The sequence below is a fragment of the Ictidomys tridecemlineatus genome, chromosome 2, assembly GCF_052094955.1.
Source record: "Ictidomys tridecemlineatus isolate mIctTri1 chromosome 2, mIctTri1.hap1, whole genome shotgun sequence".
NCBI lineage: Eukaryota > Metazoa > Chordata > Mammalia > Rodentia > Sciuridae > Ictidomys > Ictidomys tridecemlineatus.
Window position 1 is genome coordinate 158,954,955 of NC_135478.1, and position 14,157 is coordinate 158,969,111.

Below are 14,157 nucleotides of genomic sequence, written 5' to 3' on the forward strand. Positions count from 1 at the left end.
ATGGAAATTGAACACTAATGATTAGACATAGGTGTGTTTTTTTTTCAGTTCAGTTTTGAATGGGCAAGAGAAGCACATATCAGCAGCCCAAGGTCTTTAATATGTAGGTACTGGATATGCATTCATTAATTGAGAACTTTTAGTTCAGGGTGAACTGGGAAGTTGCTACAGAAGTTACTCCAGCTCACCTTTTCCAGTTGATTTAGAGGCAAATTAGGAAAGAAGAACCCTGGTGCTCTTTACTAAGGAAAGTAAAACAGTCAGACACTATGATAGATAGTAATGAAAACTAGCTGGATAAGAGTAGATGAATTAAGAAGATCTTACTCAACTTTCTCATTTAGCTAATGTGAGGAGTTTAACATTTTCCAATTGTCTATACTCATTAGAAAAATGCCATTGTACTTAAGAGTTGGAAGAAAATATGTTATTAGAATATTCTGACTTATTGAATAGGAAGGAAGGGCATGATATGGTGACATTATTGTTTTCAATTGTTTCATTAAATATTTAAGGATACTTTCTAGGAGAGACATATCACTGCACAAAGAATACTCTGAATATACTTTCACAAAAGCAGATTATTCTAAAACTTTTCAACTTAATATGTAGAGTGTCCATTCTATCAGCTACATCTCTCTCTTAACATTGAATTCAGGTTAAAAAAAAATAAGTATTCTGTACATGCTGTTTAATACAAGTCTACCCACATAAATGAAGTCCTGACACTTTACCTCCTTTTCCTTCATGGCACATTTCACTAATAGTATGTATTTGTTTGTTTAGTGTATAATTCTCCCTGTGGATATAACCTCCATTAGGATGGGCACTTGATCTTTCTTGTTCCACAGAGAAGTGAATAGTGATGAAGCACACAGGATGTAGTAGGGACATGGACAGTCCTTGATAAGTGAAAGAGAGACCCTTTACCAAAGGAATCTTAGCAAATAGACTTGATTCACTGGCACTCTGCTCACCACGCTGGGAAAGAAAGCATTGAGGAAAGATTGCTCAGAACAGACTTCTCAGCCCAAATGCATCTGAAGACATTTGCCGAGTTTCGAGTTCCTGTGTGGTCTGAAAGGTAGATTCCACAAAGGCCACAGAGCTCTGAACAAGGGGGCCTCTTTAAAAGAAGCCTTCTGTATCACTTGATCTTTCTATTTGCTTATGATCTTTCCCTGAAATTCTTCTTTATTCTGGCTCCTTTGCTTACTGACTCACAAATTGCAACTCTATAGTTTTCATCTAACAGCTATTTTATTTTCTTAAGGGCCTTCCCCTCTGCCTTCTAGATTGTCAAGCACACCTCTCTGTGCAGAGGTTTTCCTTTTGATACACTTTATAGAATAAAAGTGTCACATTCATGAATTTGTACACTGAAATTTCATGATGTAGAAATAGCAAGGAGTCTTCTTCATATATCAGATGCCTAATAACTTCTCCATATACCAACCTTTTTTCCTAGATCACTCCTGTTCCTGGAACTCATCCGCTTTTAGTCTTTGTGAACCCCAAAAGTGGTGGGAAGCAAGGAGAACGGTATGCTTTTAAATAACATGTTTATTTTCTATATCATAAATATAAAAAGATCAGCTAAAATTGTGATGTGCACATGTTTAGAACATTATTCCTCACTATTTAGTAATTTTAATGTTATATATATATATAATTTTAATGTTATATATAATATATAATTCCAGCATCTACATATAATGTACTGCTAATAATTTTTATAGTTTAAAACTTAATGTAATGGCTTTTTTTGTAAGCATTTTATTATTATAGCTCAGGTATCTGCATTCTTCACAACCCACCTACCATCTTAACCCTTAACAAAGAGCTTTGCTTACAACCTGGTTTTATAAATACTGTTGAATAAAAACTGAGTCTCTAACTTCTTAATCAGGTGATTGGAGATAAATCATAACCAAGTACTTAGGAGCAGAATTTATATCCAGCTTCTAGGCAAAATATATTGTTACAATTATTTTGCATGCACATTTTGGAGAAAATGAAGCCATATTTTCTGGAAAAGCACAATATATTTAATCTGAATAATAATACACTGCATTATCAGATATCTTCATATACTAGCTGATGACATAAAATTTCATTTTATAGTGGATTAGTGATTAAATAATAATATTTAATAGAAATATAAAAATCATTCTCTTAAAGAATAAGTCTAATGTCCTATTAAAGAGGACAGTGACAAACAAAACTGTAGCTATGCCTACCTTCATGATGTCTAGATATCTTTCTTAACCTCAACCTAATATAAGCAAACAGACAAAGCACTTACACAAGCACTATAATGGGAAAACAAATGTCTTTTGTGGTTCAACTAGTAACAATTGGAAATGTTTTCATAAATGATAGAATTTGCAAAGTAATATCCTTTCCTACTATTTAAATTTTGAATGTATTTCAATGAAATGAAAAGAATTCTTCATTTTTCAATCAAAAACAAATATTACTTCTGCATAAAATGTGTTTTTAAAATTTCCATTAACATATTTATGTTTGTACCCTGCTAAGCATGATATGAATTATTATATTTTTTAAGAGAGAGAGAGAGAGAGAGAGAGAGAGAATTTTTTAATATTTATTTTTTAGTTTTCGGCAGACACAACATCTTTGTTTGTATGTAGTGCTGAGGATTGAACCCGGGCCACACGCATGCCAGGCGAGAGCTCTACTGCTTGAGTCACATCCCCAGCCCAAGATATGAATTATTTTAAATAAATAATAGCTTAATAGTTAAAATTTCACAAAATTTTACTTAAGAGAATGGTTGCCTTGCTCAAACAGGTTTAAAATTGTAATTGAATAATAATACTAAAATTATTTTCTATTGTGCCATTTGCAGTTTGTTAGCTGTCTATCCTTTGAGTATTTTTTATTTAAATTAAATTTATTCTTTAGCACATAACGACATAACACTTGCACATATGAATTAAGTACCAAGTGATGTTTGGATTATATGTATATATTGTGTAGTATTTAAATCAGTTTCAACATATCAATCTCCTCAAACATTATCCTTTTTTTTTCTCATTTGAAAACTCACACTCTATTCTTCTAGCTTTTTAAAATGTATGTTATTATCCATAGCCATCATTTGGGAAATAGCATAACAGAGCTGCTTCTTCCTCTCTAACCCTAAGTACCCACTGATCAGTCTCTCTACAGACCCTCCCTCCCCCTAGTCACACCAGCCTCTAGTAATCACCATTCTACTATCAATCTCTTTGAGGCCAACTTTTTAAAAAAATTCCATATGAATGAGGTTATTTCCCTTGTTTTTCTCTGTCCTAGCATAATTATCACTAGTTCCATACATTTTGTTGCAAAAACAATATTTGCAATATTTTTATGGCGGAATAATGTTCCACTGTCAATTTATACTATTTACTTACTGCATTCATCAGTTGAGGGATACTTTGGTTGTTTCTACTTCTTGGCTGAGGTAAACAGTACCACAATAGCAGAGGTGTTCAGGTGCCTCTTCAGCATATTGATTTCACTTGCTTTGGGTGCATACACCCCAAAGTGAAATCAGTATGCTGAAGAGGCACCTGAAGTATGCACCCAAAGCAAATGAAATCAATATGCTGAAGAGGGATTGTTGTGTCATATGATAGTTCTATTTTTAATATTTTAAGGAACCCTCCACTATCTCCCACAATGGCTGCTAATTTACATTCCCATCAACAGTGCAAGAGATCCATCTTCTCTACATCCTAGTCAGTACTTAATATCTGTAGTATTTTTAATAATGTCATTCTTACTGGAATGAGGTGATATCTAATTGTGATTTTGATTTTCATTTCTCGGATGATTTGTGATTTGGGGCATTTTTTTCATATACCTATCATATACCTGATGATCTTCTTTTGTGAAATATCTATTTATGTCTATTGCTTATTTTCAATCATTTTTTATGCTGTTAATGTTTTGGAATTCCTTATACATGCAGATATCAACCCCTAGCCATTTGTATAGTTTGCATATTCACTATGTTGGCTGTTTCTTAGGCTGTTCAAAAGTTTTTTTGTTTGATATAATCTCTTTTGTCCATGTGATTAGCTCAATAGATGCAGAAAAGTCACCTATTCATGATAAAACATTGAACAAAGTGAGCACAGAAATAAAATTAGCTCAATATAATAAATGCCAAATATAACAAGCCCACAGCTGACATCATACTGAATGGGGAAAGATTATAAGCTTTCTTTCCATGATCTGGAATAAAATAAGGATATCTACTTTCACCACTTTATTCAACATAGTCTGAAGTAGAATAATCAAGCAAGAGACAGAAATAAAAGGCATCCACATAGGAAAAAGGAAATCCAATATTTACTGTTTGCATATGACATGATCTTCCATATAGAAAGTCCAAAACATTCCACCAAAACCCTCCATCAGAAAAAAATATAATAGAATTAATTCAAATTAATTTGAAATCAGCAAAGTATAGGATATAAAAATCAGTATACAAAAGCCAGCAGTGTTGTTATATTCCAATCGCAAAGTATTTAAAATTGAAATCAAGAAAATAATACCATTTATAAAGGTTACCAAAAAATTAAAATACATCATAATAAACCAAAGCAAGGAGATGAACGATATCTACAATGAAATTTATGAAACACTGATTAAAATAACTAAATGGGACACAAAAAATATGATGTTCGTGTTCATAGATTAGAAGAATCAACCTTTGTAGAATGCCCCTGATTCCCAAAGTGATCTCTAGTTTTAAGGAATCCCTACCAAATACCAATTACATAGGACTAGGAAAGAGAATCCTAGAATTTGTATAAAATCACACAGAAAACCTAAGTAACTAAAGACACATTGACCAAAAAGAAAAAAAAGAGGAGGCATGACACTAACTTCAGAATCTACTATAAAGCAGTAGTAATCAAAACATGGTTTTGTCATAGACATAGACACATAGACAGATGGAACAGAAAAGAGTCCAGAATTTTACTCGTGCTTCCACAGCTGAGTTTTGACAGAGGTATTAACAACATGTGTTGGAGACAGTCTTTTCAATATATTGTAGTAAGAGAATATCCACAAGCAAAAGATTAAAATTAGGTCACTCTCATCCTTTATAAAAATTAACTCAAAATGTATTAAAACCTTATAAAATCTGTATCTATGAACCTACTAGAAAAAAAAGATAAGGGAAATGACTCACAACACTGCAATGGGCAAGAATATTTTTGGACAAGACCCCAAAAGCATAGGAAATTAAAGCAAAAATATACTGTGGTTACCTTGAATACAAATATCTCTCACAAAGAATCAGATAAGATTTAAATCTATGTTAAAGAGTAAAGTCAAATGAAATCAATAGAAAAGAATTAAAAATATATTTCCAAAAGAAACTACATTTCCTTCTAATTAAAATTACATTAATCATGTATGATGACCCTGAGCTTAATAACTGTCTTTCCCTTATCTCAGTACATATTTTTTTTATAAATTATAGACCAATTATATAGGGATAAAATGATAAGGAAACAAAACTTTATGGGGAGAGGGTGGCAAATTTGAATGCGTAGTCTGTATGCATAGCAACTTCTGTTTTCTCTTCATCCATTCACTGGAACCATTCAAAATCAAATGAAATGTAAATATGTTTTAAAAAAGATTTATTATGAATGTAAGTATAACTTTTTGTATGCATACAAGATACCTTTCACAATGGGATTACATAGTTTTTTCCTTTAAAATATTTTCAGCTATTTTGACTTTGATATGTCATATAAGTTGCAAAAGTCACAGAATTATATTTGCACAAACAGTTCCCTATATAATGCAACAGGTATGAAAGTGTTCACATATCATCCATTCAGACAGCAACCACTGGGCAAATTTAAACAATACTAGGATTTGGGGATAAAGATTTGTAAAAATCATGCATGCTGTCAAACATGTAAGCAGATATATTGAATCGTATATGATAAATGTTAAACTAGAAATGTTCGAAATAAAGGTGCTATGGAGGATCCAATGGGGAAATATCTAAAAACTGAGAGTCTTTGAAGAAAAAGTAGCTTTTATATTGTTTGTTATTTAAATAGGTGTTTCCCACATGTAGGACAGAGAAAGACAAATTCATGAAAAATCTTGATGCCAACTAGGAATGATTTACCAAGGTTTAAGTTTAAGGGAAAGATAAGAGATTAACTTGCCCATATTGGGATGATATTGGAATTTCATCCTGGAAACAATATGTCTGTACCTAAACAGTAGTAGGGGAAGGAACTGGAATGTGAAAAATTTAATAAATCTGAAGATCTATGTAATGAAAATTACAGAACCCTAAAGAAAGAAATCAAAGAAGAGCTTAGAAGATGGAAAGAACGACCTTGCTCCTGGATAGGCAGAATTAATATTATCAAAATGACCATACTACCAAAAGCACTATACAGATTTAATGCAATTCCAATCAAAATTCCAATGAAATTTCTTATAGAAATAGAAAAAGCAGTCATCAAATTCATCTGGAAAAATAAGAAACCCAGAATAGCTAAAGCAATTCTCAGCAAGAACAGTGAAGCAGGTGACATTACTACACCAGACCTGAAACTATACTACAGAGCAATAGTAACAAAAACAGCATGATATGGGCACCAAAACAGATTGGGAGACTAGTGGAACAGAATAGAGGACACAAAGACTAACCCACAAAATTACAATTATTTTATATTAGACAAAGGTGCCAAAAACATGCATTGGAGAAAAGATAGCCTCTTCAACAAATGGTGCTGGGAAAACTGGAAATCCATATGCAACAAAATGAAATTAAACCCCTATGCACAAAAATTCAACTCAGAATGGATCAAGGACATAGGAATAAAACCAGAGACCCTGTGTCTAACAGAAGAAAAAGTAGGCCCTAATCTCCATCATCTCAGATTAGGCCCCAACTTCCTTAATAAGATTCCTTTGGGCATAGACTGAGGAGAGGGATAGCTGGGTCAAATGGTGGTTCCATTTCCAATTTTCCAAGAAATCTCCATACTGTTTTCCATATTGGCTGCACCAATTTGCAGTCTCACCAGCAGTGTATGAGTGTACAAGAACTTTAAAAAAGCATACAACAGGGAAACATCCATATGAATGTTTATAGCAGCACAATTCACAATAGCTAAACTGTGGAACCAACCTAGATGCCCTTCAGTAAATGAATGGATAAAAAAATGTTGCATATATACACAATGGAATATTACTCAGCAATAAAAGAGAATAAAATCATGGCATTTGCGGGTAAATGGATGAAGTTAGAGAAGATAATGCTAAATGAAGTTAGCCAATCCTCAAAAAACAAATGCTGAATTTTTTCTCTGATATAAGTAGGTTGATTCATAGTGGGATAGGGAGAGGGAGCATGGGAGGGATAGACAAACTCTATATAGGACAGAAGAGTTTGAGGGGAAGGGAAGGGGCATGGGGTTAGAAATTATGATGGCATGTGATGGTCATTATTATCCAAAGTACATGTATGAAAATATGAATTGGTGTGAATATACTTTGTATACAACCAGAGATATGAAAAATTGTGCTCTATTTGTGTAATAAGAATTGTAATGTAGTCTGCTGTCATATATAAATAAAAAAATTAATTAAAAAATTTAATAGAGCCCATGAGAGAAATTAAAGACCTGAACTAAACCAGTGAATATTAGTACCCCAGCTTGAGAGGCATTTCTCAGTTAGAAGGCACAAGATGGTCCTCTGGTGGAGTTCTGGTGCCAGGGTAAAGGATCTATTGAGAATAACTCCAAGATCTTTCTTCAGATACTAATCAGAAACTAGAATGTGGGGTTATTGAAGATTTGAAGATGGGGAAATATATGTAGGTATTACATAGTGTGTTTACAGAATTTCTATCAGTAAGTATCATATAAATGCATTTATAGAATATAGAGTAATATTTTTATGTGTATATAAAAGTAATCCCCCAATCAAAATATCACCCTTTAATTTAAATATTTTGTGTAAAAATTTAAACCATATGGGATATAAGAATTTAGAAACACTTTTGTTTGATTTGTTATATTAAAATTATTTTCTTTCAGAAAAATGAGTTATTTAATACATATCTGTTAAGACAGTAGTTTTGTGAATTAACAGGTCACGATAATTGTTTATATAAAATAATTTTGCCATCTGAGGCTACATTCTTTGCTTATATAAATACATATAAGGTATACAACCCCATGGTTTGTGTGGGGTAGATAATTTTGATCTCTATTAATTTGGCCCAACAACTCAATCTCGAATTCTATGGAGAAAAGAATGTATTTCTATTCATTGAGATAATATATTTAAGTAATTTACTGAAATACTTTTCCAAATATTTATTTGAAACCCAATTATTTAACTAAATGAATTCAAAAGTGAGTTGGAGAATATTCTAAATGCCTATGCACATTTGGAATGTATCATTATTTCTGACTTCTAAGATATATTGCCTTTACAATGGCTAACAAGTTCTTTTTCTTTTTATTTTTTGAGAACTACTATTTCCTCTATTTCCTATTGAGATATTATATTTCTGATACTATTAATGCAATACATATCAAATATTTTAATTGCAATTACATATTTATAACATTGAGATGTTACCCCCTTATTATAATTAAATTACTTCTCTTCTTCCTATATTTTATCTTTATAGAATTTACAGAAAATTTCAGTATCTACTAAATCCTCGACAGGTTTACAGTCTTTCTGGGAATGGACCAATGCCAGGGTAAGTCCAAGGATAATATCATTACCATTAACTTGCTTAATAGTAATTAATTTATTAAGCAGACTATCATATCCATAAACAATGTTACTGGAATAACACAGATGGATCAGTATATACAAAATTAATGTGAACTGCATAAGAGAAACAATACAGATAATGTTAATTGAAATAGCTGACATTCCATTATAAGTAAAAATTTCCTCCCGTCTAAACATTGTGAAACAATACTAATAATACTAATAACAATAACAGTATACACAGCATACTAGACAAGTGTTTGTGTTTAAAAAACTACTAAGCCATGTGTTTGAATTACAATTCTCCTTTCTTTTACTTATTAAATATAAAATATAGATCTGCTCCAGAATGTGGAGAAAACTAGTTAACAAAGAATTCAAATCATAATATAATATCTTAATTTATTGCTTGCAAAATCTAATGAATATCACTCTTTGTAACATATTTTATTGTTAATGGGTAAGATAAAGTGAGATAAAGTTATTTTTTAATATAAACTATCTGATTTTCATATCACAAATATGTACCAAAATAAATCATCATTATTTTGGCCTATTTAAATAATTAATTTTATCTTCTTCCACTAACCTCGTTTCTTTCTATCAACATGAGAGTAAACTTTAGACCACATAAGTAGAGAAGAGTTTAATCAGCTTTTGCATGCTCCATTTAAAAAAATAGTATGATTTAAATTAACTCATATTTGGCAACTATATACCAAATATTGAAATTGTACTCTTCAAATTGCTGAGTACAATATATAGCATTGTTTCTTATGTTAAATAAATGTAAATAAAATACAGTTGGTTAGCATAGGCTCCCACAATTATATTTATTTCTTCTATGCCTTGCTACCTACTTTCTAAGGTAGGTTTGCAAATACTAAGACATGATCTGAGGAATCTCCTTTCTGTAGAAGGCAGGCTTACCAGAATCACAACAATTTAGTTCAAATACTGCCTTTATTGAGCTCCAGAATCTAGAGGAATGATGATCAGAATATAGGCTAGGTGAACCACATGCAGAATGAAGCAGGGTAGAAAAAGTCAAGCCGAAGTAAAGACTTGATATTAACTCATAAGCTCAATTAGAGTAGTTCTTTTTCATGACCTTTAATGTTTTCTGGACTTTTGAGAATAATGAATTCCAAGGTTTAGTCATGCCAAGAACTCTGTAGGCCCACAAAACCAAGTAAACCTAGAATTTTTTTGCATTTCACAGTTAAGCAGAGTGTCTGTTTGCTCTACCAATTACTAGCTTTGTAAATTTAACCTATTTGGGCCTTCATTGTCTAATCTGTAAAATGAGGGCAGTACCTACCTCATAGAGTAGTTGTGAAGTTAAATGGGCAATGCCTATGAAGTACATAATCATGTGCTTTCCACATAGTATGTCAATAAATGTTACAAATTTCAATAATGTTTGTATTGATATTAATTAATAATAATAACATAGCTTTGTAAATATACTACAATAGCATTGATTTTTAGCCCCATTTTCTCATTTCATTTCATTTCATTTGCTTATTTATTTTTGCCTCTACACTTAAATATACTTTACATGTTTTCTTTCTCTCTTTCAGTTTAAGGCCATTCATTATCCTCTACTCTATTTTAATTTTATTATATGAAAACGTGGAAGTATATACTACATAGTATTAATTTAATATGTGAAAAAATGAAAGTATATACTATATGTATGTGTGTGATTGTAAGAAGCCTGCACATTGCAATGAATATTATGCAGAAAACAAGCAGATACTGGTCTCACTTCAAGAATTACCACTCCTTAGAAATTACCAGTATAATTGGGTATATCTTCCCAAACAATCAAATATACATATATAAACAAATGTCTGTCTTGCATATATTTCTATTTAATATCTCTTATCTTTCTATCTAATATATTCAAATATATATTTGATAGACAAATAGATGTTTTGACATAACTTGGAGTATAGACTATATCGATTTGCAACTTGCTCCTTCTAGTCAAAAGCATGTAATTATTTGTCCTTGTCCTTTTTGGTAGTTATAGACAGTTTCATTATTTCTAAGGCCTGCATGGTATTCTGTAAGTTTGTCAGCTATCCATTGTTGATGAGTGTTTAGATTGCATTTGTTTTCTACTTATTGACAACTATTCTTTAACTCTATCAATTTGTTGAGTATTTATTATTATTGATATTGATTTATTATGTACTTTTGAAAGCTTGCTCAAATAGTTTCACAGAATAAGTCACTATAGGTAAAATTGCTTGACTGAAGTTTTTCAACTTTAAGTTTTATCTGGTTCTGCCAAATTATTATCCAAAATTTTTCTTTTAGTAATAAAAATAATATTTATTATATTTATTTATTATAATCCCAACAATAGTATATAATTCCTATTTCCCCAACCTCCCTTAAATTGGCTATCTATATTAATCTCTATATCTAATTTGAGAAGTGAAAATATGTACTTTATGTTTTTATTTGCATTTTTCTAATCAATTGTAAAGTTAAATATGGCATCAATTATGTTTATTTTCTAAGCAAAGAAATATGCTCTAGTTTATTATTCAAATAACATATACTAAAAATTATGAGGTTGCTCATTGAATTATTAGGGAAACTAGTAATTGGGAAATTATTAGTTTAGGAAAATAGGAAGCAGGACAGTTTGAGGAAATGAGCATCAATAAAAAGAAAAGTCCCATGGTAGCTAGTGTTCAGAGTAATGGATTCCAGTCAATTGTTTTTAGTGTTTTCATTTCTGTGCTCAAGGTTCACATATCATGGAGAAGCTTATGTATTTATCATGCCACATCCTTGGCTAGTGTGGAGTTGGGCATCTTATCTGATAGTCCAGTTGAAACTATCCAAACAGATTGTTTCCTCAAAACCAATGATGATGCTGGAGTCATTGAGGAAGAAAGATGAATTCTTGGTAGGAATAAACAGTAGGTATCCGCCACAGTCTTAACATTTGGGTGGAACAACATAACTTTTGCTATGAACATGCAAAATGGAAAAGATAACCACTAACCATATGGATATTCCTGAACATATCTGAAAATAGTCATGTCCTCTAGACAACCCAATGTCACAGTTACTATATCTAAGTTTAAGTTACATTTCTCTGGAAAACTCTTTGTAATGGATGTTCTCTCTTTATCAATTCCCTCAGTGTTCCAAAAAATTCCAATTTTAACTATAAATATGAATTTAAGTGATATTTTTAATAATTAAAAGAATGAAATCTTATACAGTCAATAGTCCTGGTTTCACAACTGGTCAAAAGCTGTTGGTGGAACCTAGCATTTTTCTCCTACTTTATCTTAGCTGGCCAGTAATTTATACCCAGCAGAGTGAACTAAGTATATTTACCTGATAGTACTTTGGTAGAATTGTTTGTGGAGGGGAAAAAATATTTTCTCATGTACATTTTTGATAGGCATGTTGGCACATGACAATATTAGTGCTGTCTATCAGATATCTCTAGGTTTCCTCTAAGACACTTGATTTTATGACAGTTCCTTTCATCCCAGGTGTTAAAAGTCAACATATAACTATCTCTTGCATTAAACTATAGGCAGAAGTATATTTTCCACAATTTCTTTTCATTTGCCATAATGACCAGCCACACTCGAGATACTGACTCTATAATTAGTGTGTATCATGAAGTGAAGACAGGAATAGAGAGCCTGATCACTCCAATGTGTGAAGAATGAATGATATTCAAAGCCTCTGTAATGTTATATCACTAAGATCTGGTGTTGCTCGTTACTCTTTGTAACCTAGGGCGTAGAGACTAAACCAATGGTGAGATGAGAGACCATAGTAGTATTGCCTATACCCACTGTGCAGCAACAAACCAGTTATCCCTGGGTTGTGAGAGTCAATTACATCTTATCTCCTTTATCCGTGTGTTTGTCTAGTGGGAAAAAGAACATGAAAATGTCCATTTTTAGCATTTAATTCAGTAAAAACTTTATTATCTTTTATGCCAGCTTGTCTCTGTTTAGTTTTTAAATTCTCCTATGAGCTGAAAACCAAGAGGATCAGAAAAAAAAATGTTCAAAAGTGGACATATTAGACAGTGTCCTCCAGAGAAACACAACCACTAGGATATATCTATCTAGTTATATCTATATCTGTATATTACATATATCTAAGGGGGTGTGGGGATGTAGACATTAAAAGAATAGGGTCATGAGATTATAGAAGCTGGTGAATCCAAAATCTACAGAGTATATAATCCAGTCAAATGTTCTCCAGCAGAATTCTTTTTTACTCAAAGGAGGGCAAACATTTTTTTTCTATCTGTCCTTTAATGGATTGGATAAGGCCATCCACATTGTGGAAGGAAATTTTCTTTATTCAGTACACCAATTTAAATGTTAATCTCATCTAAAAATGTCCTCACTGAATCAAACACAAAAATGTTTGACCAAATATCTGGGAACCCTGTGGCCCAGCTTCATTTATATCTAAAATTGATCATTACTTAAATAAAATTTAAGTTTTTATTATTCAAGATTTGCCTTTTGACCCCAGAACTGTGTATTCTGATATTAGTGAAATGACACCTTGTAGATCAGTGTACATTCTAGATCCACTGGATAGTATATTATTTAGAGTCTTCCACTGATTCAGTGACTGGAATCTTAAGTAGACTATTTCAGTATTCTAATTGGCCAACTGCTTTAACCAATTAACTTATTTAAAGGACTTTTACTCCCAGGGCTATAAAACTACTGTCTTTTCTCTGTTTTTGTTTTGAGAAAGTAATTCTTTAAGGAGAAGGCAAGACATGATTGCATAAGACATTCGTAATTCAGTTGCTATGATCACTGACAAAGGCAAAATGGTTAAAAAAAAAAAAAAAGAAATCCAGTTGATACAAGAGTCTAATGTAGTTAGTTCAAATTGCTGCAGTTCCATTGTGGAAAGGATCCATTAGATCCCCTTGATGTATACATTGTAACTCACGAACTTGTTTCTTTGATGATAGCTAATTCCAAAGTCAGTAGCTACTTTGTTGTCCAAAGCAAATAAATGTTGTTCATTCCTTCCATAACCTTCACCTCTGCCAACATGAATATGAGCCTTTTGAATGCTCAGTGAAGAAATACTACTGCCTGGCATTGCTTTGTGTTATTTGAGGTCTGAGAAATTCTGAAAAATTTATTTACATAATTTTCTTTTGTCACTGATTTTCCATTCTTCTCCTTTCCAAGCCTTTGATAGTGTGAGTCATATTATCAGCCAGTGCTATTGAATTGGTGTATTTCCTAAACTATGGACATAGTATAGTCCAGAAAATGTGGATGGCAATCTATATTGTATGAAATACTGTTCCCAGATCAAATGGAG

General features: G+C 31.9%; 1 protein-coding gene across 10 annotated transcripts in view; it reads left to right on the forward strand.

Moving 5' to 3' along the window:
- Dgkb (diacylglycerol kinase beta) overlaps positions 1–14,157 on the forward strand; it is a 651,708-nt gene that overhangs the window by 242,819 nt on the left and 394,732 nt on the right. For all 10 annotated transcript variants that reach the window (XM_078040040.1, XM_005328769.5, XM_078040041.1 and 7 more), the window contains 2 exons: positions 1,469–1,542; positions 8,708–8,782. In XM_078040040.1, the coding sequence (XP_077896166.1) occupies positions 1,469–1,542; positions 8,708–8,782 (149 nt within the window). The remainder of the gene's footprint in view (positions 1–1,468; positions 1,543–8,707; positions 8,783–14,157) is intronic.